Source organism: Equus asinus, chromosome 23, assembly GCF_041296235.1.
Source record: "Equus asinus isolate D_3611 breed Donkey chromosome 23, EquAss-T2T_v2, whole genome shotgun sequence".
Lineage (NCBI taxonomy): Eukaryota > Metazoa > Chordata > Mammalia > Perissodactyla > Equidae > Equus > Equus asinus.
The window spans coordinates 66,432,590-66,453,645 of record NC_091812.1 but is presented as its reverse complement, the minus strand read 5'-3'; the positions used below and the strand labels follow the sequence as shown (position 1 = coordinate 66,453,645).

Here is a 21,056-nt window from a genome sequence, read left to right as displayed (position 1 = left end):
ATCATTTGAGGTCAAGGGAATTGGTCCGGGAGTCACTAGAATGTGAAATGCATTACCTTTTTTTTTGAGGAGGGGACGGAGGAAGGATCCATTCACTATGGATATTATTTTATCCAAATGTTGAGAGTCAATGAAAAGAGTAGTAGTAAAAAGCATCTTTTATAGCGCTCTAGATGTCTTTAGAGTGTAGTAGCATCTTAAGAAGGAAAGGCAGGGGCTGGCCTGGTGGTGCCCTGGTTAAGTTTGCACGCTCTGCTTTGGTGGCCCGGGGTTCGCTGGTTCGGATCCTGGGTGGGGGCATGGCACTGCTTGGCAAGCCATGCTGTGGGAGGCATCCCACATATAAAATAGAGGAAGATGGGCATGGATGTTAGCTCAGGGCTAGTCTTCCTCAGCAAAAAGAGGAGGATTGGCGGCAGATGTTAGCTCAGGGCTAATCTTCCTCCAAAAAAAAAAAAAAGGCAGAACAACTTTTTTTTTAACTTAGACTGTATTTGTTTATAGTAAATTGTTCGGTTTACTTATAGTTAAATCTTTATAACCTAGATTTAATTTTTGAACCTGTCTACAAATGATTTATATATCTGTAAATGGTGTATGTAAACGTATATATTTACATGGGTATCTATCTGTTATAGATGTGTGTATCTACATGATCTGTATATCAAGTAATTCTGTATTTGAATTAATATTATAGTTTGAGTTTCAGGTCCTGACAGAAGTGATAAGAATGTTCTTTTTCCTTTGTGCATTGTTGGGTGGTGGTGGTTGTGAGTTTCTTTCCTTTTGCTTTCTGTCTTTGAGGATCACTGGACTCATGGATTTTTGTGTATTCAGTGTGTTTTCCTCTGCTTGTGCTATCTTGTTCATGGCGTGGTCCTCTCAAGCTAGTTCTCTTCACTTGGGTGGGACCCCATTAAGCTTTGAACCGTTTCTTGCCTTCTGCACCAGATGTCTGACACTCCCTATGCTTTTCCTGCCCAATACCCGTCAGCCAGTCCTTTTAGCTCCTTTTACTGGGGAGTGGAATTTAGATACCAAAATCTGGTGCTGTGTGGCCTTATTACTTCTGAGATGTCCCTGCTTTCATTGGACAGACTTGGGAAATATATAAATTTTGATTTTATATTGATATTTCCAAATCAGATTTAACATAACGTGGTTTTTACTTTCTTCCCCTCTCCCTAAAGACACAGTACATAGTTTATGTTCTAGTTGTAAGTACTTCCAGTTCTGCTCCATGAGCCGCCGCCACTGCATGGCTGTGGACAGGTGAGTGTTGTGGTTCCGTGCCCAGGAACTGAACCAGGGCCACTGAACCTTAACCCCTAGGCCATCAGGGCTGGCTCAGCGTTACATGCTTTTTACTGTGAGTTTATCCTTTTTTCTCTAACATTGAAAATTTGCATTTTTTCTTTTTTCTGCTTTATCTCCCCAAATCCCCCCAGTACATAGTTGTATATCTTAGTTGTGGGTCCTTCTCATTGTGGCATGTGGGACGCTGCCTCAGCGTGGTTTGATGAGCAATGCCATGTCCGCGCCCAGGATCCAAACTGGCGAAACCCTGGGCCGCCACAGTGGAGCGTGCAAACTTAACCACTCGGCCATGGGGCCGGCCCCCGAAAATTTGCATTCTTAGCAACATTAATTTATCCTACAGTTAATTTATCTTAAATGTAGTAGTTTGAAAATACTAATAACAGTAAAGTGATTGTAGTTTTATATTTTATTATAGTCGTTTTGTTCTTAAAGTGTATCTACATAAGGATGTACAGTTGACATTCTGAATTATAAATTTATTTGAAAACATTTTCTCCCTGATCATGTTACCACCTTGATTATTGGTTTCATTTATTTGCATAAAATCCTCAACTTTTAAGGGTTGCTTGAATTTTTTATTTAATGCATGTTTTCCAGTATATAAAATCCTTATGTAGGGCAGAAGTCGAAGCTGGATCACAGAGGTATCTTCACAGTCTGGCTTCTATCAAGTCCCCACACTGTTCCTTCCTACCCCATTTTTATTCATTTCTGCTTTATTTTTCCAGTGTTTTGTTTTTGCAAAATATCAGCACATACATAATTTTTGTTTTCCTTCTTTTCTTAAACAAAAGACAGAAATCTACATCCACTGTTCTGGCTTTTCCTTTTCCCTTAGTGTATTCTGGAGATCGCCATAGAGAAGCTCTTTTCCCCTTTTATGCTTGCAGTTCGCCTGCTAATGTGAACACTTGCATTGTTTATATTCTGTTAGTGTTATAAGTATTGCTTCAGTGAATAATCTTGTGGATATATTGTTTTGTATTTGTGCAGGTATAGCTTTAAGATATTGAGATTGTTGGGTAAAAGGTAAATATGTTTGTAATTTTGTTAGTGTCAAAAAATTACATTTTAAAAAGGCAGATCTGATTATGTCACCTTTTACTTAGAACGCGATGGCTTCCCTTTACTTTAAAAACAAAACTTCACGGCGTGGCCTTCAGGGCACACACAGTGTTCATCCTTTGGGGCCTCAGCCTCACCTTGCCCCACATCTCCCAGTTTCCCTGCTCTGGTGAGGTGGGCCTTTTCCCATGTCCTGTGCGCACCGTCTCCTGCTCTGGGGAGCTGGCACTCCTCCTTTTCCTCGGCCTGGAATGCCTGTCTCTGCTTGTTTCAAGTGTCTTTAGTCTTCCTTAGGGCTTGGCTCGGTCGTCGCTTTTTCATGACGTTCTTTTTGTGTGAGCTTGCAGATTTTCATAATGACAGTGGAATAGCCCAGGGAACCCCCACATATCCATCACCCACTACAACAGCTGGTTTTCTCAAGTTTTTGAGTTCTTTTCTTGAGCTCCCTGAAGTCAAGTCCTCCCTGTAGAGACGTTGCTGTCTTGCCTGGTGCTTATCAAAATTACAGTGTTAGATTCATTTACGTCATTCAATGCATTTTTGTTTTCCCAAAAATGCTGACCTTCATGAAAGCAGAGACTGTTTTTGTCCATAATTACTTTTCTAGTACTTCGCGCAGTGCCTGGATTGTGAGTGCTCAGAGCCCCCTGGGGCAGTTGCTAGAACTGTCCAGGGGAAGATCAAGGCTGGCCACTTGTGTCCCGTGTGCTGCACAGGGGGCTGTCAGACTGGTGACTGAGGGATCGGAGTTAACACGGCGGAGGAGCTGACAAAGCGTCTTGTAGGTGAGGCCATTGTCTGCATGCCCGACGCTGGAGTCCCTGGGGTGGACATTTGGGAAAGGAGGATGGATTACAGTGGGGAAGAACATGAGCAAGCTGGGAGCCACAGCCAGACGGGTTGAAAGCCATTTCAGGTCTGCTTCTCTGACCTTGGCTGTATAGGCGTCCTGCAGGAGCTGGACCCTTGTCGTGGAGCTGACCACACACACTGGGCCCAGGGGGCAGAGAACTCGGGGAGCCTGGGGAAGGTGGAGGAGTGGCAGCTGCTGCAGGCCACCCATGACGGCCTTGCATCCGTCAGCGAGGTGAACGCAAGGCCAGCAGGGGCAGGCTACAGAGGTTCCCCCAGGTGTGCCCCTTCAGGTGCACCCCTTCAGTTGCACCTCCCGCCTGCTGCCCAGGAATCTCTTTGGTGGCCCGCCCAAACCAGAAACAAACGGGAATGGAAATTCTGGAGAGTGTGGTTCAGCCTAGCCAAGTTAAAACATTACAGAGCCAAATGATGAGCTTGGAGTTTTTGAACTCCCAGCTCGGGTTCCATATAAAGGACCTGAAAGTTTCTATGATTGCTCTCAAGTGCAAAGTGGATTCCCAGTGTAAGCGAGAGCATCGATTGGTAAGGAATGGGATCCTGAAAATTGGGTTGGGGCATATGTCAGGTTCTGATTAAGCTGGTGACCTTGAACCCCTAGATTCTGTTGGGCCATCTTTGCCAGTAGAAGCAGCCTTTCCATCCCCTGCCTGAGGAACTTAATCTCCCTTTGCCTGAGAAACCTGTAATTGGCCTTCCCTAGGGTAGTCCCATCAGACCCCAGAGGGCGAGGTGTGAAGTGTGACCCTTGAGGAGATGTGCCTCCCTCCAAAAGATTGTCTGGTTTGCCACTGTATAGATAGCAGCCTGGGGAATGTCTGTGAGAAGGGATCTGAAGGGTGTGGGATAATGGTGGAAGGAACCTGAAGTTGGTTAGACCGAATTTATCGATGTGGGCCCGTAAGCAGAGATTCTGAGTTCACTGTTGCAGCTTGAGGGGTCAGAAAGGGCTCTGGTTGATTGCCTGAACCAACCCGAGAGCTGGCCTGTGCTGAGTGGAGCTGAGATGCCTGAACTGCCTTGGTGTCCCACAGAGGACAGGATCCCGAAGCTGAGGGAGGTGGGAGTGTTGGAGGGGATTTGTCAGGAAGGGCCTGCTTGCCGGCCCAGGATGATTCCAAGCTCTGCCCATCCCACAGCCGGAAGACAGTAGCGAGGGAGCCCGGTATCTTGGGAGCTCTGCTCGCTCCTCTCTAGGTCAGTCCCAGTGGGGGCTGCGGTGGGGAAGGCACTGACTCACTGGGCGAGATGGATCCTGGGGTGGCAGGTCTGTTGAAGGGTCTTTTTGTTCAGAATTAATCTCTGGGTTACAACTACTGGTCATTTTTTGGTTTACTCTGGTATTATCATTTAATCCTATGAAGTTTTTCCTTTAAATTGAATCAGTAAAAGGTAAAAGCAATCTTGTGTACTTTACGTTCATAATTACTCATCACCACACTTTTTTAAATATTAGCCCATAAAGTAAAGTTCACCTAAAATAAATACAGTAGTGTCCCCCTTATCCACAGGGGACACGTTCCAAGAGGACCAGTGAATGCCTGAAACCAAGCACAGTACCAAACCCTATATATATACTATGCTTTTTTCCTGTACGTACATACTTGTGGTAACATTTAATTTATAAATTAGGCACAGTAAGAAATTAACAATAGTAGTAATAAAATAAAACAATCACAACAACATACGGTAATAAAAGAGCAGATTTTAGCACTCTCAGCATACAATATCTTTTCTTTCTTTATTGAAGTGAGAACTTCCATCTTGTCACTTAAAGGAAGCACTTTACAGCTTCTCTTTGGCGTATACGAATTGCTAGCATGACTACTCTTGTGCTTTGGGGCCGTTATTAAGGAGAATAAGGGTTCGGTGAACACGAGCTCCATGAACACCACGACAGTTGATTTGATAACCCAGGTTGCTACTAAATGACTAACAGGCAGGTGGTGTCTCCATCATGTTCGTTCTTGGGGTTGTATATTCTATGGGGTTTTACAAATATATAACAGGTATCCACCATTATGGTACCATACAGAATAATTTCACTGCTGTAAGAATACTCTGTGCTCTGCCTTTTTGTTTTTTACTGATTTCTGTTTTTATTGTGGTGAGAACACTATATAATTAAAAGCTTATGATAATTTTTGAAGCTTGCTTTATGGCCCAGCATATGATCAGTTTTTTTTTTTGAGGAAGGTTAGCCCTGAGCATACATAGTTGTGTATTTTTAGTTGTGGGTCCTTCTAGTTGTGGCATGTGGGACGCCACCTCAGCGGGGCCTGATGAGCGGTGCCATGTCCACGCCCAGGATTTGAACCAGAGAAACCCTCGGCTCCTGAAGCAGGGCGAGAGAACTTAACCACTCAGCCATGTGGCTGGCCCCCAAGATTTGTTATTTTTAGTCTTAGTGAATATAGCTATTTTAACAGCGTGAGGTGGTATCTTAGTGTAGTTTTGATTTGCATTTCCCTGCTGATTAGTGATGTGGAACATCTTTTCATGTGTTTATTGGCCATCTATATCCTCTTTGGAAAAATGTCTGTTCATCTCCTCTGCCCATTTTTTGATCGGGCTGTTTGCTTTTTTATTGTTCAGTTGTGTGAGTTCCTTACATATTATGGAGATTAACCCCTTGTCAGATATATGATTTGCAAATATTTTCTCCCAGTTGATAGGTTGTCTGTTTGTTTTGATCTAGTTTCTTTTGCCTTGCACAAACTCTTTAGTCTGATGAAGTCCCACTTGTGTATTTTTTCTTTTGTTTCCCTTGTCTGAGAAGACATGCTGTTCAAAAAGATCCTTTTAAGTTCGATGCCAAGAGTGTACTCCCTATAGTATCTTCCAGGAGTTTTATGGTTTTAGGACTTGTCTTCAAGTCTTTGATCCATTTGGAGTTTATTTTTGTGTATGGTGTGAGATAATGGTCTATTTTCATTCTTTTGCATGTGGCTGTCCAGTTTTCCCAACACCTGTTTATTCAAGAGCCTGTCTTTTCTCCATTTTATGTTTTTGGCACCTTTGTCAAAGGTTAGCTGTCCATAGATGTGCGGTTGTATTTCTGGGCTTTCAGTTCTGTTCTGTTGATCTGTGTGTGTGTTTTTGTACCAGTACCATGCTGTTTTGATTATGATGGCTTTGTAGTACATTTTGAAGTCAGGGATTGTGATGCCTCCAGCTTTGTTCGTTTTTCTCAGTATTGCTTTAGCAATTCAGCGTCTTTGGTTGCCCCTTATGAATTTTAGGGTTCTTTCTTCTATTTCTGTGAAGGTCATTGGGATTCTGATTGGGATTGCATTGAGTCTGTAGATTGCTTTGGGGAGTATGGACATTTTAACTGTGTTTATTCTTCCAATTCATGTGACATCATGCAGATTACATTTTAAAAATTGTTTGAAGTAATTTGAGGCCTAGAGTGATATTTCTAGAGAGGGTTCACGCTTGCTTCTGCCAGCTATCTGAGGGAGTGGGCCGTCTGGGGTGGCCTCAGCTCCGTTTTTAGGGTGCAGATGAGCTGGAGACCACGCTGCAGTTCTCAGCCTGGCTGCTTTCACTCCCCCAGCTCTGGAGAGCCGCTCCGGATTCCACTCACAGCACCATGGGTTCGCCAGCTCCCTCCTCCCTTCCATGGTCTCTGCTTCCTGGTCTGTGGCTCCTTGCTTTGCAGAGCTGTCAGCCTTTCAGCTGCCCCTTATCACTTGGCAGTTACTCTGAGGGGTGTGAGTGGTTCCAAGTCTGGAGCAGCCCTCCCTGGATCCTGCCTCTGTGAGCCTTGCCATCTTCAAGTCCTGTGAGGTGTTGAAGCACGCTGAGTGTGTGTGTCAGTGTGTGTGTTCAGGTTCTTGTCATGGAAGTTTTCAGTCCTACAAAAGTTAAGAAGATAGTGCAGAAGAGCCCTTTGTCTCTTTGACACCACTCCAATGATGTCTTCCTGGCTTTGATGTCTTCCTGGCTTCTGGTATGACACGATGTTCCGGGCTCCTCACACATTTCCTGGCCCTGACCTGGAATTAACCATTCCTGTAAGAAACCCTGCTTCCTGATAGTTTTTGTTAGCGGTGTTCTTGTAGGTTTTACTTTGGTTTTCTAGCTTTCAGGAGCGTGGTCTAAATTAGCCTTCTCTCACTACCAGGACTTGTCCATTTCTTTTTACATTGATGCCTGCGGCTGGCCTTTAAAGACCCAGCAAGGGTTCAGGGTTACTTCTTGCCAGTGGTCTAGGCAGGGGTGTTGTGCCATGGACCTATGGCAGTCCGGTGAAACCTACAGATACTTTCTCAGAATGTTTCTGAATACAGTAAGTAAAATACAAGGGATCACAACAGAAATCAGTTATATTTAAATAGAAAAATATGAAGACAATTTTAATGTAGTAATGTGGTTTCTTTCTTTTTTTTTTTTTTTGTGAGAAGATTGGCCGTGAGCTAACAATCTGTTGCCAGTCTTCCCCCTTTTTTTTTTGGCCTCCCCAAAGCCCCAGTGCACAGTTGTACATATATCCTAGTTGTAGGTCGTTCTGGTTCCTTTGTGTGGGATGCTGCCACACCATGGCCTGATGAGTGGTGTGTAGGTCCACGCCCAGGATCTGAACCCTTGAACCCTGGGCCGCTGAAGTGGAGTACGTGAACTTAACCACCATGGTATGGGGTTGGCCCTGGTTTCTTTATTAATATGTTAAGTGACAAGACAATATTGTTAACAAACAGGTAATTAAAATTTTGTATTTTAAGATACTAAAATGATGGTTTTTGATGCTTATCAAAAAATGAAATGGTCTTTCACTTGCCTCCTTTCACATACTGATTAGCAAATAACTGATGATAGAGAATCCTAGAGGCCACCGTAGATCTTTGTGTCACTGCAGCGCCTTCCTGACACTGGCTGCCTGGCGAGGTCAGCCTTCATGGGCTGAGGCACAGTCCTCCACACAGCTGCCCTCAACTGTAGTGGACACCATCCCTAGGCTCGGGGGCCCCCAGCCCCCCACAGTTCTGACCAGATGGCTGTAAATTCGGGGGTTTCCACGACCCTCTCAGGTTCCATAATTTACTGTAACAGCTGGCAGAACTCAAGGAAGTGCTGTGCTTTTGATTATCGTTTCATTATAGTAGAAAAAATGCACAGGGCAGGGTCTGGGAGGACTCTAAGTGGGAAGCTTGTGGTCCTCTTCTGTGGAGTCAGGAGCATCACCCTCCTGCCCATGGACGTGTAACTGCATGGAATCTGAGTATTACTGAGCAGGGAAGTTTACTCCAGCTTTCTTGTCCAGAGTTTTTATTGGGGTTTCATTATGGAAGCATGATTGATGGAACCATTGGCCATGAGGTTGAGCTCCATCTCTAGCTTCCATCCCTGGAAGTTGAGCTGCTAGCATGGGGCTCAGACTCCCAGTCCTCTGATCCCATAGTTGGTCTTTCTGATATGGCTAGCCCCTATCTTGAGTCATCTTCTTAGCATGAACTACCTAGAAATCCACCATGAATCACCGACTCCTGTCACTCAGGAAATTCCATGGATTTAGAGGGTAATTCCCAGGAACTGGGACAAGGGCCAGCTAAACTCTTTGTTTGACCACAGTCACCCATTCTGTTTTCACAGTTTGGTGACTAATAACCTGATAGCTGATCCACTCTGGTCATGTCTGTTCTGTGGCAGGCTTAGTAACTTAATTTAGAAGTAGTTTCTGAGTTTAAAAGCTGTTTTGAGATCTGCAGCAAATGCAGTGGGATGGAAAGATGTGTGATTTCTATTGTTGAGAAAGTCAGAGGTACTAGTAATAATACTGTGGTGTGTTCCATCCAGTTATGATGGAAGGAAGTGCTGTATTTCAGATGAAGTTTAGGAAAATGAAGATAAAATTTTTCCCCCATCCAAAGTCATGATACTTGTGAATTTTGTTCATGCTTAAGAGCTCCTGTATTAGAACTTGGTGTTTAGATGTTTAGTGATTTAGTCTGTTTAGTGATTATATTAATATTGATAGAGATTGGGGCTCTGAAGGCCTTCACATATCCACTTAGAATGTATTATAGCCAAATGCTCAGTAATTAAGAATGCTTTATTCAGACTGAGCCCTTCCTTTTCATCTTGAGATTTCAGCCAAAGGGACAGCTTACCCTGGAGGCCTCTAGAATGTTGTCTTTAGGTGCCATCTGTTGAAAGATTTGTGATTGGACTTTCTAGGAAATTCTTTTAGGTGTCTAGGAAGGTTTTAAGTCGTATTCCGGTGCTTTTTCTTTCCAGATTTACAACATCTAAAACCATTTACCCTTTTTCTCTTTTTTAAACTTTGGATTGTGAAAATGTTCAAGCATATAAAAAAGTTGAAATACAGTAGTCCTCCTTCCCCAAGGGGATGCATTCCAAGACCTCCAGTGGGTGCCTGACACCACACGTGGTGCCGAGCCCTCTGTGTTTTTCCTGTGCATACATACCTAAGATAAAGTTTGACTAGTAAATTAGGCACAATCAGAGATGAACGGCAGTAAGTGATAATAAAATAGAACAGTTCTAACAATGTACTGTAATAAAAGATTTGTGAGTGTGGTCTGTCTCTGTCAAAATGTCTTAGGGTGCCACCTCTTCTTGTGACGAGGTGGTGTGATACAGTGCGTATTTGAGAAGACGAAGTGAGCTGCATGAGGCAGGCGTTGTGACGGAGCGTCACTTTCAGACTGCGCTTGACGCCAGGTAACTGAAGCCGTGGAAGGTGAAACTGCGGATCAGGGAAACTGCTGTGGGCAGTGAACGTCTGTATGCTCATCGCCCAGATTCAGGAACTGCAAATATTTTGCCGTCTTTTATTAATCAATTTTTACAAATCATATGTTAGAAAATAAGTCAGAGACTTTTGAGCATCTACAGTAAACCTGTGTTGTTGGCCACCAGTTCCAAACTTGCCTGGTCTCCTCCCTCCGTTGTTTCTTCCCCAGACTTTTCAAGTGAAGTTTTGTAGACAAAGAAGAGCTGGAGCCGTGGCCAAGTTATACCTGCTCTGCCCTCTGTTGAGATACACTTGCTCACGTTTTGCTGTACTGCCATTTTTTGTTGTTGGGCTATTTGAAAGTTGCGATAAATTGCAGACATCTTGACACTTCGTAAAGTGGGGATGTTTTTCTTTGTAACTATGATGTCATAATTAAGAAAATGATTTCTTATCTGATATGTAGGGCCTATTCAGATTTTAGCAGTCTGTCCTTCATGTGGGTATAACGTGCATTCCTCCCACATGTTGAAGCCTCTGTAACAACAGCCCAAGATGGGTCGGTGGCAGCCCAGACTTCAGCATGGAGTATGCGTTTGGCCATTAGCGCTCCTGTGTGCTTTTCCATTAGTGATCCACGTGTTGACACTTCTTTGGGACTTAGCATTTTTGCTTAAGCAGTTTTAGAAATTTGTTTTGTTTTTATAAATAGCACTGTTTGGTGATAGCAACTGGCAGCAAATATTTTGATGTGTAGCTTCTGCTTCGTGTTACTGTTTGATGTCTGGAACGTTGAACTGCCCCTTTCCTTACCTCTCTGGAGGCAGCGTGCAGTCTCTGACGGTGCGGTGCCTCGTGCTTTGTGGAGCCATCTGTGTGCGTATTTCTCAGAGAGGAGATCTCTCTCAGCGCCCCTGTGTGCAGTGCGTGGCCGCGTGGGAGCCCCTTCGACCTGTGTCCACGGTGGAACAGGTGTAGAGTGCGCCTCCTGGTGGCTGGGAGTGGCCAAGTTGATGCGTGTACGGTAGGCTGTGACACCCAGCACGTGCTTGGGACACTTGCTTTTCTGTGAAATAGTTGGTGAAAATCTTGTGATCTTTGAGATCATTAGAGAAGGAGAATTTGGAATTTCAGAGCCAAATTCCTGACGCTTTTTAAAGATTTTAGTAAAATTGCACAAGTCTGCATAGTTAGCTATATTTAATAAAGATGGACTTAGCAAAGGAAAATCCAGGATCTTTTTTCCCCAACTTTTTATTATGAAAAATTTCAAATTGAAATAAAAGTTAGTATGCCCTTCACCTAGGGTCAAAAGTTAATATTTTGCCATTTCACTTTGTTCTTTGTGTTTGTTGTTTTCTTTGCCTGAACTACTTCAAGTTCACTTGCGACCTTATGAATCTATAACTGGAAATTTCAGCGTGCGTTTCTTAAGAATGAGTATATTCTCGCGCATAACTTCAGTGTCATCATTGTGCTTTTACAGGTTAATGACAACTCCATAATCTTGTCTATGACTTAGTCCCTATTTAACTTTCCACCCTTGTCTTAAATGTCTTCTGCAGCTTTTCCCTCAGCTGTCCACTCAGGGCTGCCTCACTGTGTTTAGTCCTCGTCTCCCTTTAGCTTCTTTTCATCTAGAGCAGTGTGTCAGCCTTTTTTCTTTTTTATGACGTTGACTTTTTGAAGAGTATGGCCCGCTTGTCCTGTAGAAACTTCTCGCTTGCTCCTCTATCACCTGTAAGCTGAAAGTTAGGTCTAGGGCTTGAGTGGATTGAGGCAAAGCATTTTTGACAAGAATGCTTTATGAGTGGTGTGGTGGCCTTTCGTCACGTCACCTCAGGAAGCCTGTGAAGTGGGCTTGGCTCCCTGTGCTGGTGCTGGACTGTTCCATCCCCCTGTTAGAGCAGCACGCAATCAGCAGGCATGGTGGGGCGGTCCTTTGGTGCCACACAGGACTGTTCTCCAGCAACCTGTCGCCCAGTGGGCTCAGCATCCAGTGGGTCTCTGAATACAGGATTGTCTTTTTTATGGCCTTGAAATTAAGCTCTGTTTGACAACATTTTCTGTAATACTTGAGAAAAACTTTTGAAACTCCTGCTATTCTAGAAATAATGAGATTTTATTATGTCAGCGTTTAAAGTTTTTAAAATTGTTTTTCCTTTAGTTTATTTGCTAAATTAACCGCCTAGTAGAATAACTTAAGGTAAAGATTTTTTTTTTTTTTTTTGCTGACGACAGTTATCCCTGAGCTAACATTTGCTGCCAATCTTCCTCTTTTTATGCTTGAGGAAGATTAGCCCTGAGCTAACAACTGTGCCAGTCTTCCTCCACTTTATATGTGTGTCACCATCACGGCATGGCTGAGAGTGGCGGAGGTCTGCGCCCAGGAACCAAACCCACAAACTGAGCCACTCAAGTGGAACACGCTGAATTGAACCACTACGTCACTGGGCCAGCCTGGTATTTTTTTTTTTAAACTCCAGTCAGAAGACGGGGAGATTTGTTTAAGGAAAGCTTTACTTCACTGGAGTTTTCAAAGCATATTATATGGCAACTGTTGAATCAGAACAAAGCCAGGGTTCCATTAGTTCTCTCTCTTCAGTGTTTTCCTTTTGTTTAGTCTCTACATTTTTCTGGTCTTACAGGAGCTGTCATAAAATTAGGCAATTGGAATATTAATTACAACTCAGAAATGGGGAACGACTTTCATTTGACATTTTTTGTTCTTACATTATTCTAGAAGTTCCTTGCATCCTTCCCCGCTGCACCTCTTCCTTCAACTCGTGTCTTATGCTTTTTTATTTATTCTTTTGAGGAAGATTAGCCCTGAGCTAACATCTGCTGCCAATCCTCCACTTTTTGCTGAGGAAGACTGGCCCTGAGCTAACATCTGTGCCATCTTCCTATACTTGATATGTGGGATGCCTACCACAGCATGGCTTGACAAGTGGTGCATACGTCCACACCTGGGGTCTGAACCGGCAGGCCCCAGGCCGCCGAAGTGGAACATGCGTACTTAACCACTGTGCCACCAGGCTGGCCCCTCTTATGCTTTTATAAAGTATAACAAGTTCAATCTGAAAATTTTAATGAAGTGGTGAGCAATAGGAAATATTTCCAAGATAAGCTTAAGTCTGCTAGGGAGAAGGGTACACACTCCTGTAGAATATTAGTAAGGTAAATTTTTCATGTTAGAGAACCAATTTAATTTATAAAGTTAGGATACATTGATATTTGTGCAGATTAAAATATTTTTCAATCTTTGAAGTAGCTTTGAAAAGAGGAGCAGAGAAATGGAGTGGAGTCATGGGATGTTTTTAAAATTGAGAAATACTTCATCATTTCTTGTATGCCAATAGGAATATTCTAGTGGTAATGGGTTAATTAATACTGAAGACAGATGGGAGTGATAACATAAGTGAAAGGGTTGAGCTTAAGCACAATTTATCTGCTGTTACAGGAGCAGAGGCACTGGTCAGTTGGTGACCTTGGCGGTGGGAAGATGAGTAGTTCTCTTTTCCTAGCAGAGAGCACGCTTACCTGCTGAGGGTGGGGTCATATTGTTGAGTGCCCACTTGAGACAGGAGTGCTCAGTTCAAAGTTTTTCACCCATGCTTAACGGCTGAAGTTGTGGGCACAATAGGCAGGGAGTGGGTTACAGTTTTGCCATAAAAGTGACAGGAAAAGAAGGGAGAGAAATGGGGGAAACCAAGGAAGTCACGCTAGTGGCTGAGCCTCTGGAATCTGAGCAGAGTCAGGAGGGCAGTTAGGCCCTGAGGAAGACAGCGGTACAGTGAGAAAGGGTCAAGCCGTGGGTGGAGGCAGTGACTGCATCCAGGAATTGTTGGTGTAAGGAAAGTGGAAGCATCAGAGGTGGTTTTGAGTTTGAGGTGTCGAATCAGAATCCAGAGGAATTGCAGTCCTTGGTGATGAACAGACCAAGTTGTGGCCGTGGAGATAGGTGGTTGGAGTGGGGTGGGGAGTTTGAGATGAGCATGTCGGAGAACCGAGGGGCAGGTTGTTGATGGAATCGTATGTTGCCAGGAATGTGATGAGAACAGTGATAGAAAGCAAGTAAACTAGCTACCAAAGTCTTCAGAAGTGTGCGCAGCTGGAGGGTTGACAGGTGGATGCCTGCAAGGAAGAGGAGCGGCTCTTAGCACTAGTGCTGTGGCACGTCCCCATTCTGCGTGTTGGGTATGGGCGACGTGTCGGTGTAGACTGGGGAGTACAGACAGCCGCTGTGGAGAGAGCTGCTGGGCAGAGGGACTGGAGACACACTTGCTCCAGAGGGAGCGGAGCGGTCGGGTCGGACAGATAGTGTGGAAGAGGTGAATGAGGGAAGCTGAGATTCTGGTGCTGGAAGAGGCTTGCACGACTCTTGGGTGGTCTCTTAGGGAGCGGTGGTGACCACCATTTGTCACGACGGCCTAGGCTGGGCGGCAGGCTGTGCAGCTCTTGGGAAGTGCGTCCCCGGAAGAGGCGCTGCTCCTTCCTGGGCTCCTCTCATTGTTGCTTGTTGAAGCCGCTACAGGTGCCGGCTGTTTCCCCTGCTGTCTGCACCGTCTCTCCCTCCTGCCCGCTCCAAACACTTGGCTCTCAGCAGTAATCACTGAATGATTCATTACAAAAGCCATGCATTTTAAAATCGGTCTTCCTTGAATGGTAAAAGTTTTTTTTTTTTAAAGATTTTATTTTATTTTTTTTCCTTCTTCTCCCCAAGGCCCCCCAGTACATAGTTGTGTGGTCTACTTGTGAGTCCTTTTGGTTGTGGCATGTGGGACTCCGCCTCAGCATGGCTTGATGAGCGGTGCCATGTCCGCGCCCAGGATCCAAACCGGCGAAACCCTGGGCTGCCACGGTGGAGCGCGCGAACTTAACCGCTCAGCCATGGGGCCGGCCCCTAAAAGTTTTATACAGTTAAGAATTTGTACCAAACCAATTCGTCTCATTAATTAGGCTTTTAAATTATTTTAACTATTAGTAATAGCAATTAAATAGAAAATAAATGTAAATAAAAGGTAAAGAAGTGTAATTGATTTTGTTAAATTTCAGTCTCTAGAGAATTAAGTCAGCATTTCCTTCAGTTCTTAAACCTGTGAACACGTGGCCGTCAGGCGCAGACATGAAGACTAGTGCATGAGAACCCAGTGTGGTCAGGCACAGCAGGCAGATTTGCAGTAGACATTTTCATGTTGTATCAGAATGTCTCCATGTATGTTTACTGTGTGGACTGTGAACTGGAACCAAATTTGGTTTAAATGATAAACTGCTTCCATATGATGACTTAACTTTTGAATGAGTGTGGAAGTTTCTTTGAGGCTCCTCCAGAGTTACGGGATCTTTTCCTCTGGGTTCTGGAAGCTTGAGAGCAGAAAGGGAGCTGCATTGCCTTGGTGGTTATAATCTCTTCTCTTGCCCAAGGCCGCCGGCTCACTGACGTTCCACCCAGCGGTGTGCTGCCTCCCCTCCAGCTCTTGTTCCACCCTGCCCCCCAACCCCCTGGACTCGCCCCCATCGCCCGCCTGCCTGCCCCCTTGAGCTGGGCCTTTGTGTGGCATCACAGAGATGGCCGTGTCAGTCTAAATCTTTCCTGGCAGCAAAATGGGTTGGGCTACAGCAGGGGAAGCCGGACCCTGGATTGTTCCGGGTGACCTCTGAGGCCTGTGCTTTTCCTTGTGGAAGGCTCTTTGGCACCTCCTTTTCTCCCTGCTCCTCTCTGCTGTCCTAGGCACCCAGGGCCAAGGAAATGAAGTTAGTTGCTTCTGGGTGAAGTGCATTTTAGCTGGTGTTATGTTTAAAATTGTATATCGTGTTTGATGGGTTGCAGAATTTTGCTCTTGTGATGCTCTAGTAATGAATTGTTATTTCACTATTTTACAGAGTGCTTATGATTTCATATATTTTTGCTGAACTTGTAAAAGAGGCACTTGGATGATGGATTAACAAGAACATTGAAATTCTGTGAAAAGTTTTCAAAGTGGAGCATATTGAATTTTCACCCTAGTCAAGCAGCTCTGCTGCTCACTTAAATGCAGATGAATGAAGACCCCATTCGGGAAGACACCTGGCCAGCGGTCCAGAGCTGATGCAGGTAGGCAGTGCACTTCTGCACGTCCTTCAGTCCGGTGAACGTGAAATGGTCGTCCAGTTGGAGTGCTTTCCCATCGTGATTCCTAGTGGTTTGCTATCCTTCAAGCTTTGTGATTCCAGTATTTCATACACGTATACATGTCAATAAACAGGTTTAGTTTCTAAAAGGCAGGGATCATAGTAATTTTTTTCCTGTGGTCTCACCTTCTAGCAAGTTGTAGATGTCCAACAAATTTAGCAAGTGAATTGTCAATATCTATTTAGTAGGATTATAGTAAATAAAGGACTTTTCATTTCTTTTTGAAAGAATAAGTGAAAGTGAGGCGATTAGATGAGTATTAGATTTAGTGAGGTTTAGGATATTTATAGCAATTTTAAAGCAGAAAGATAAACTCGGGAGTTTTTTGAATGTTTATTTGAAAGAACTTTACTGGAATGAAATGTATGGAAGTGAAATGAATATTTAATAGAAATTAATTGTCGTTTTTGTGGTACACAGCTAATACTGTGTCTTCCCTTATCTGCGGGGTATGCATTCCATGACCCTCGTGGATGCCTGAAACCACAGATAGTACTAAACCCTGTGTGTACTGTGTTTCTTCCTATATGTACGTATTTGAGGTGAGACAGCAAAACTAGCACAGATTTCTTTTTCCTTCTTCATGGTTTCACAGATAGAAGATTCATTCTTACTGTAGATCTCGGCAACTTCAGCATACTGTTCTTTCTCCTTTTTTATTAAGTCCACACTTTCACTAAAGGAAGCACTTTACGGGCATATCGGAATTGCTAGCATCACTGCTCTTATGCTTTGGGCCATTAGTAAGTAAAATAAGATTGACTTGATCACAAGCGCTGCGATACCTTGACAGTTGATCTTACAACCTGGATGGCTACTAAGTGTCTAACTCGGGTGGCGTGGATCCTCCGGGCAAAGGGATGAGTCACCTCCTGGGCGGGACGGAATGGGATGGCCTGAGATTTCATGACACTATTCACAACGGTGTGCAGTTTAAAACTTATGAACTGTTTATTTCTGGAATTTTCCATTTAATATTTTTGGACTGCTATTGACTGTGGGTAACTGAAACTGTGGAACGTGAAACCGTGGATAAGGGGGCCTCCTTTAGAACTAGAATAGAAGTTTAGATTTTGCATGATTTTTACCTAGCCCCAAACAAAGGAAATCTAGGCTACACTATAAATAGGTAAGTGATATTTTCTTTAGGACTTATGTTCTTCTCCATTCCAGAAGTACATTTGAACATTGAAAAAAGTCTGTCATAACATTTTTAGGTTCTTTGATAAATGATTCTGAGAATTATGCTAGCAAAATTATTTTTTTTGAGGAAGATTAGCCTTGAGCCAGCTACTGCCAGTCCTCCTCTTTTTTGCTGATGAAGCCTGGCCCTGAGCTCACATCCATGCCCATCTTCCTCTACTTTATATGTGGGACGCCTGCCATAGCATGGCTTGCCAAATGGTGCCATGTCCACACCCAGGATCCAAACCGGCAAACCCCCGGCCGCCGAGAAGCAGAACGTGTGCACTTAACTGCTGTGCCACTGGGCCGGCCCCAATTATGAATCTTACAGAAGTAGTTGCTGTGTGATTTAGAACTGTTTCTTACAGTATTTGGAATTCCTTTGTAGAAGAGCCACAGGGGTTATGATTATTAAGTACCCCTTCTCTCTTTTTGATTTTAATTTCTTTTATAAAGATAATATTAATTTAGTTGTTCAATATTTGTCAATAAGATTGACTTGCAATAGTGATGGCAGACTGAAGCGTACGTCATCTGTGAGTTTATTATTCAAATGCCAGCGCTCATCAGCTCTGTCCTGCTCTCTGATGAGCTGTTTAAATGCTGGTGTGTGTTGTTTGTCCTTGAGCCTTGGTTTTCTCGTATAAACAGTGGGACTGTCACAGTTTGTCCCTGTGGGGAGTCATCATGAAGAATGAAGAATAAATGCTTGCGTGTGTCAGGTGCCTAGCCAGGTCCTTGGCACGTTATAGCTGCTGTACAGAAAGCATTAATGTTGTTGATCATACTGTTTACAATAAAGGATTTTTTATTTCATCTCATTAGTTGCAAAAATTGCTGTCAGGTTTTGTTGGTCAGTGAACCTCCCACGTTTCTGTCATTTGAAATAGTAATTTATTTTCTAAAGTTTTTGTGCACACCATTCCAAATTCAACACTCCTGTTTTCTTCATTGATTTTAAAGTCACCTGGTTGTTAGGAGGTGATCAGGCTGATTCAAGTGATGTGTAGTCTGGTGTAAGTAACTGAAGGAGCTAAACCAAGAGATGTTACTGTTTTTAGAGGAGAGATTGTTAATCCTAGCCAATACTTTGAGCTTATATTTTCTTATTCTTTGATATTTCATAGAGCATGTGGCATAGGGTAGAGATAGAGTGGGTATTCTGTAAATTCTGGGTGGCCCGTTGTTAGGTAGTTTACCGTATGAGCCCATGGGTCATTTATTGTTTTTCACTGTTGTGTAATATACTCTAATTTAGAAAGGTTGCTGATCCATTTAAGTATTGGATTTGTATTTGTATTTGTAAAATTTTGTATTTGTAAAATCGTCTTAATCATTCTTGCTGTTAACATAGACAAAGGCTCTGTTGCTTTTAAATCCCTGTATCAGTAACTGTAATGTGCCCATTTACAAATAAAGAAAATTCACCCCAAAAGGGGGTTTCTTTTCCTCATGCAGCAAGAAGCCCAGGTAGGCATTCCAGAGTCAGTATGGCGGCTCCACTGTGCACTTGGGCTGCTGCCATCTCAAAGGTGAATGGTGGGGGCTTCGGCAGGTCTGGCTCCTAGGGCACCTGTCTTCGTCTGTGGGCTGTCGGACACCTGGGCTTCTTATGAGGGCTCCAGAGCAGGTATCCCAAGAGACGCATGCCCAGCTGCATGGTCTCTTCTGCAGGAGCCTCGGAAATCCTACAGGTTCCCTTCTGCTGCCTTCTGTGCATGAAGGCAGTCACAGAGGTCTGCCCAGGCTCAAGGAGGGAGCCTATGCTTTGCTCGATGGGAGCAGTGCAAGGAATTTGTGGCCATGTTCTAAAATCACCACAGTGGTAAATAGATTGGATAGGCAATCCCAGTGCTTTTCACTGAGTGATCAGTAAAAATTTCAGAATTTCATTTTTACATTCTCTGTATATCTAGTTCAACATATTAGGGGTTTCTATTTTAAAAATAACTTAGGTGTGTCTATATAATTGTTGGAATTTAATTGGTTGCTAAAGTAGTAGTTTATATATACCTAATGACATTGGGCAGCAAGTCTTATTACATGGTATAACTTTTTTCATAAATTTTTTCCCTAGAGTTAGCCTCTATTTTTACTAGTTTAATAAAGGTTGCAGTTTTTTTTCTTTCATTATGACATACTTTAATCATTCTAATAGGTACAGGGAATGGTAATAGATATTCATGTACCTAACACTCAGATTTAACAACTCTTTTTGCTATGTTTAAATCAAATATTTAAGAAAGCTTGGTTTTATTTATTTATTTATTTATTTTTAAAGGTTTTTTTATTTTTTTCCTTTTTCTTCCCAAAGCCCCCCAGTACATAGTTGTATATTCTTCGTTGTGGGTCCTTCCGGTTGTGGTATATGGGACGCTGCCTCAGTGTGGCTTGATGAGCAGTGCCATGTCCACGCCCAGGATTCGAACCAACGAAACACTGGGCCGCCTGCCTTGGAGCGCGCGAATTTAACCACTCGGCCACAGGGCCAGCCCAAGAAACCTTGATTTTATTTTTATCAAATTATTAAAAATTCGTAATTGAAAATGTCAAGTAGTGCCAAAGACTTAATAACAAAAAGTAGGCACTCCATTCTTTCTGATTTTTACCTTAAAATTTGTAAATAATGAGTGTACAAATTTCTCTTGCTCTGACTTTTAGATATTATATATTGACATTGGTTGAGGATTTTGGTTTTTTTTCACATAACATTGTCCTCTTCCTTCAGCCTCCTAATAAAAATTACTTTTGAGCCAAAGTAATGCAGTGTAATTACTTTTTTTTGTACAATGTTTTGTTTTTCCTGGAGTGTAGTGATTTCTTTTTTTTTTTTCTATTTGCTTAAATTTCTTTGCACCTTGAAGCCTCTTTTTTTTTTTGCTGAGGAAGATTTGCCCTGAGCTAATATCTGCTGCCAGTCTTCCTTTTTTGTTTTGTATCTGAGCCACTGCTGCAACATGGCCACTGACAGATGAGTGGTGTAGGTCCACACCTGCAAACTGAACCCAGGCTGCCAAAGTGGCGTGCACTGAACTTAACCACTGGGCCACTGGGGCTGGCCCTGACAGCCTTATAAAACTCCTCTCAGTGTAGTTCTTTCCATGTCAGATGTGATGGATAATCCTCTGTTCGTGTTTTCCTTAGAGACTTTTTCCAGCCCCTTCTGGCTTTCTCTGGTCTGTGGTGATTGCTCTCTTGACCTGTTGCAATGTTGTTGTCCTTGGGACTCCTTTTCTTCTCTGGGATGTTGGCTGTTCCTTGTTTCCTGGATGCCACACCTCCCTTTTTCTGAGTGTGTGCTGGCTGAGGGGGCCCTTGTGCATCTTCAGGAAGCTTCAAGAATAGGCACTGAATTAGTGGCTACAAGTGGAATGTGTGGTGATTCATTACTATTCTTTACTTTCGTGCTTGTTTGTAATTGTCCCAGACTAACAACAGTTTTTCAAAAATACGCGTAGATGATGAAGTTTTTTGAGACCTTGCGTTGACATTGCTTTTATTCTACTCTCATGCTCAGTCCTTGGTGGGGTCAGAGATTCTGGGAATGGGCCAGCCCCAGTGGCCTATTGGTTAATTTCAGTGTGCTCCTCTTTGGCGGCCTAGGTTTGGTTCCTGGGTGCAGACCTACACCGCTTATCTGTCACTGGCCATGCTGTGGTGGGTGGCTCACATACAAAAGGAGAAAGATTGGCAGCAGATGTTATCTTAGGGCGAATCTTCCTCAGGAAAAACAAA

General features: G+C 43.4%; 1 protein-coding gene across 7 annotated transcripts in view; it reads left to right on the top strand.

The window, feature by feature from the left end:
- Positions 1–21,056, top strand: part of SPIN1 (spindlin 1) — a 72,440-nt gene that overhangs the window by 3,756 nt on the left and 47,628 nt on the right. For 4 of the 7 annotated variants that reach the window (XM_070495973.1, XM_044757016.2, XM_070495972.1 and 1 more), the window contains exon 2: positions 15,848–16,058. In XM_070495973.1, coding sequence (XP_070352074.1) covers positions 16,007–16,058 — 52 coding nt within the window. In that variant the 5' untranslated portion in view covers positions 15,848–16,006. Of the gene's footprint in view, positions 1–1,355; positions 3,174–12,202; positions 14,630–14,687; positions 14,884–15,847; positions 16,059–21,056 lie in introns of those variants that run through there. The other 3 variants (XM_070495971.1, XM_044757018.2, XM_070495970.1) reach the window with 3 other exon arrangements.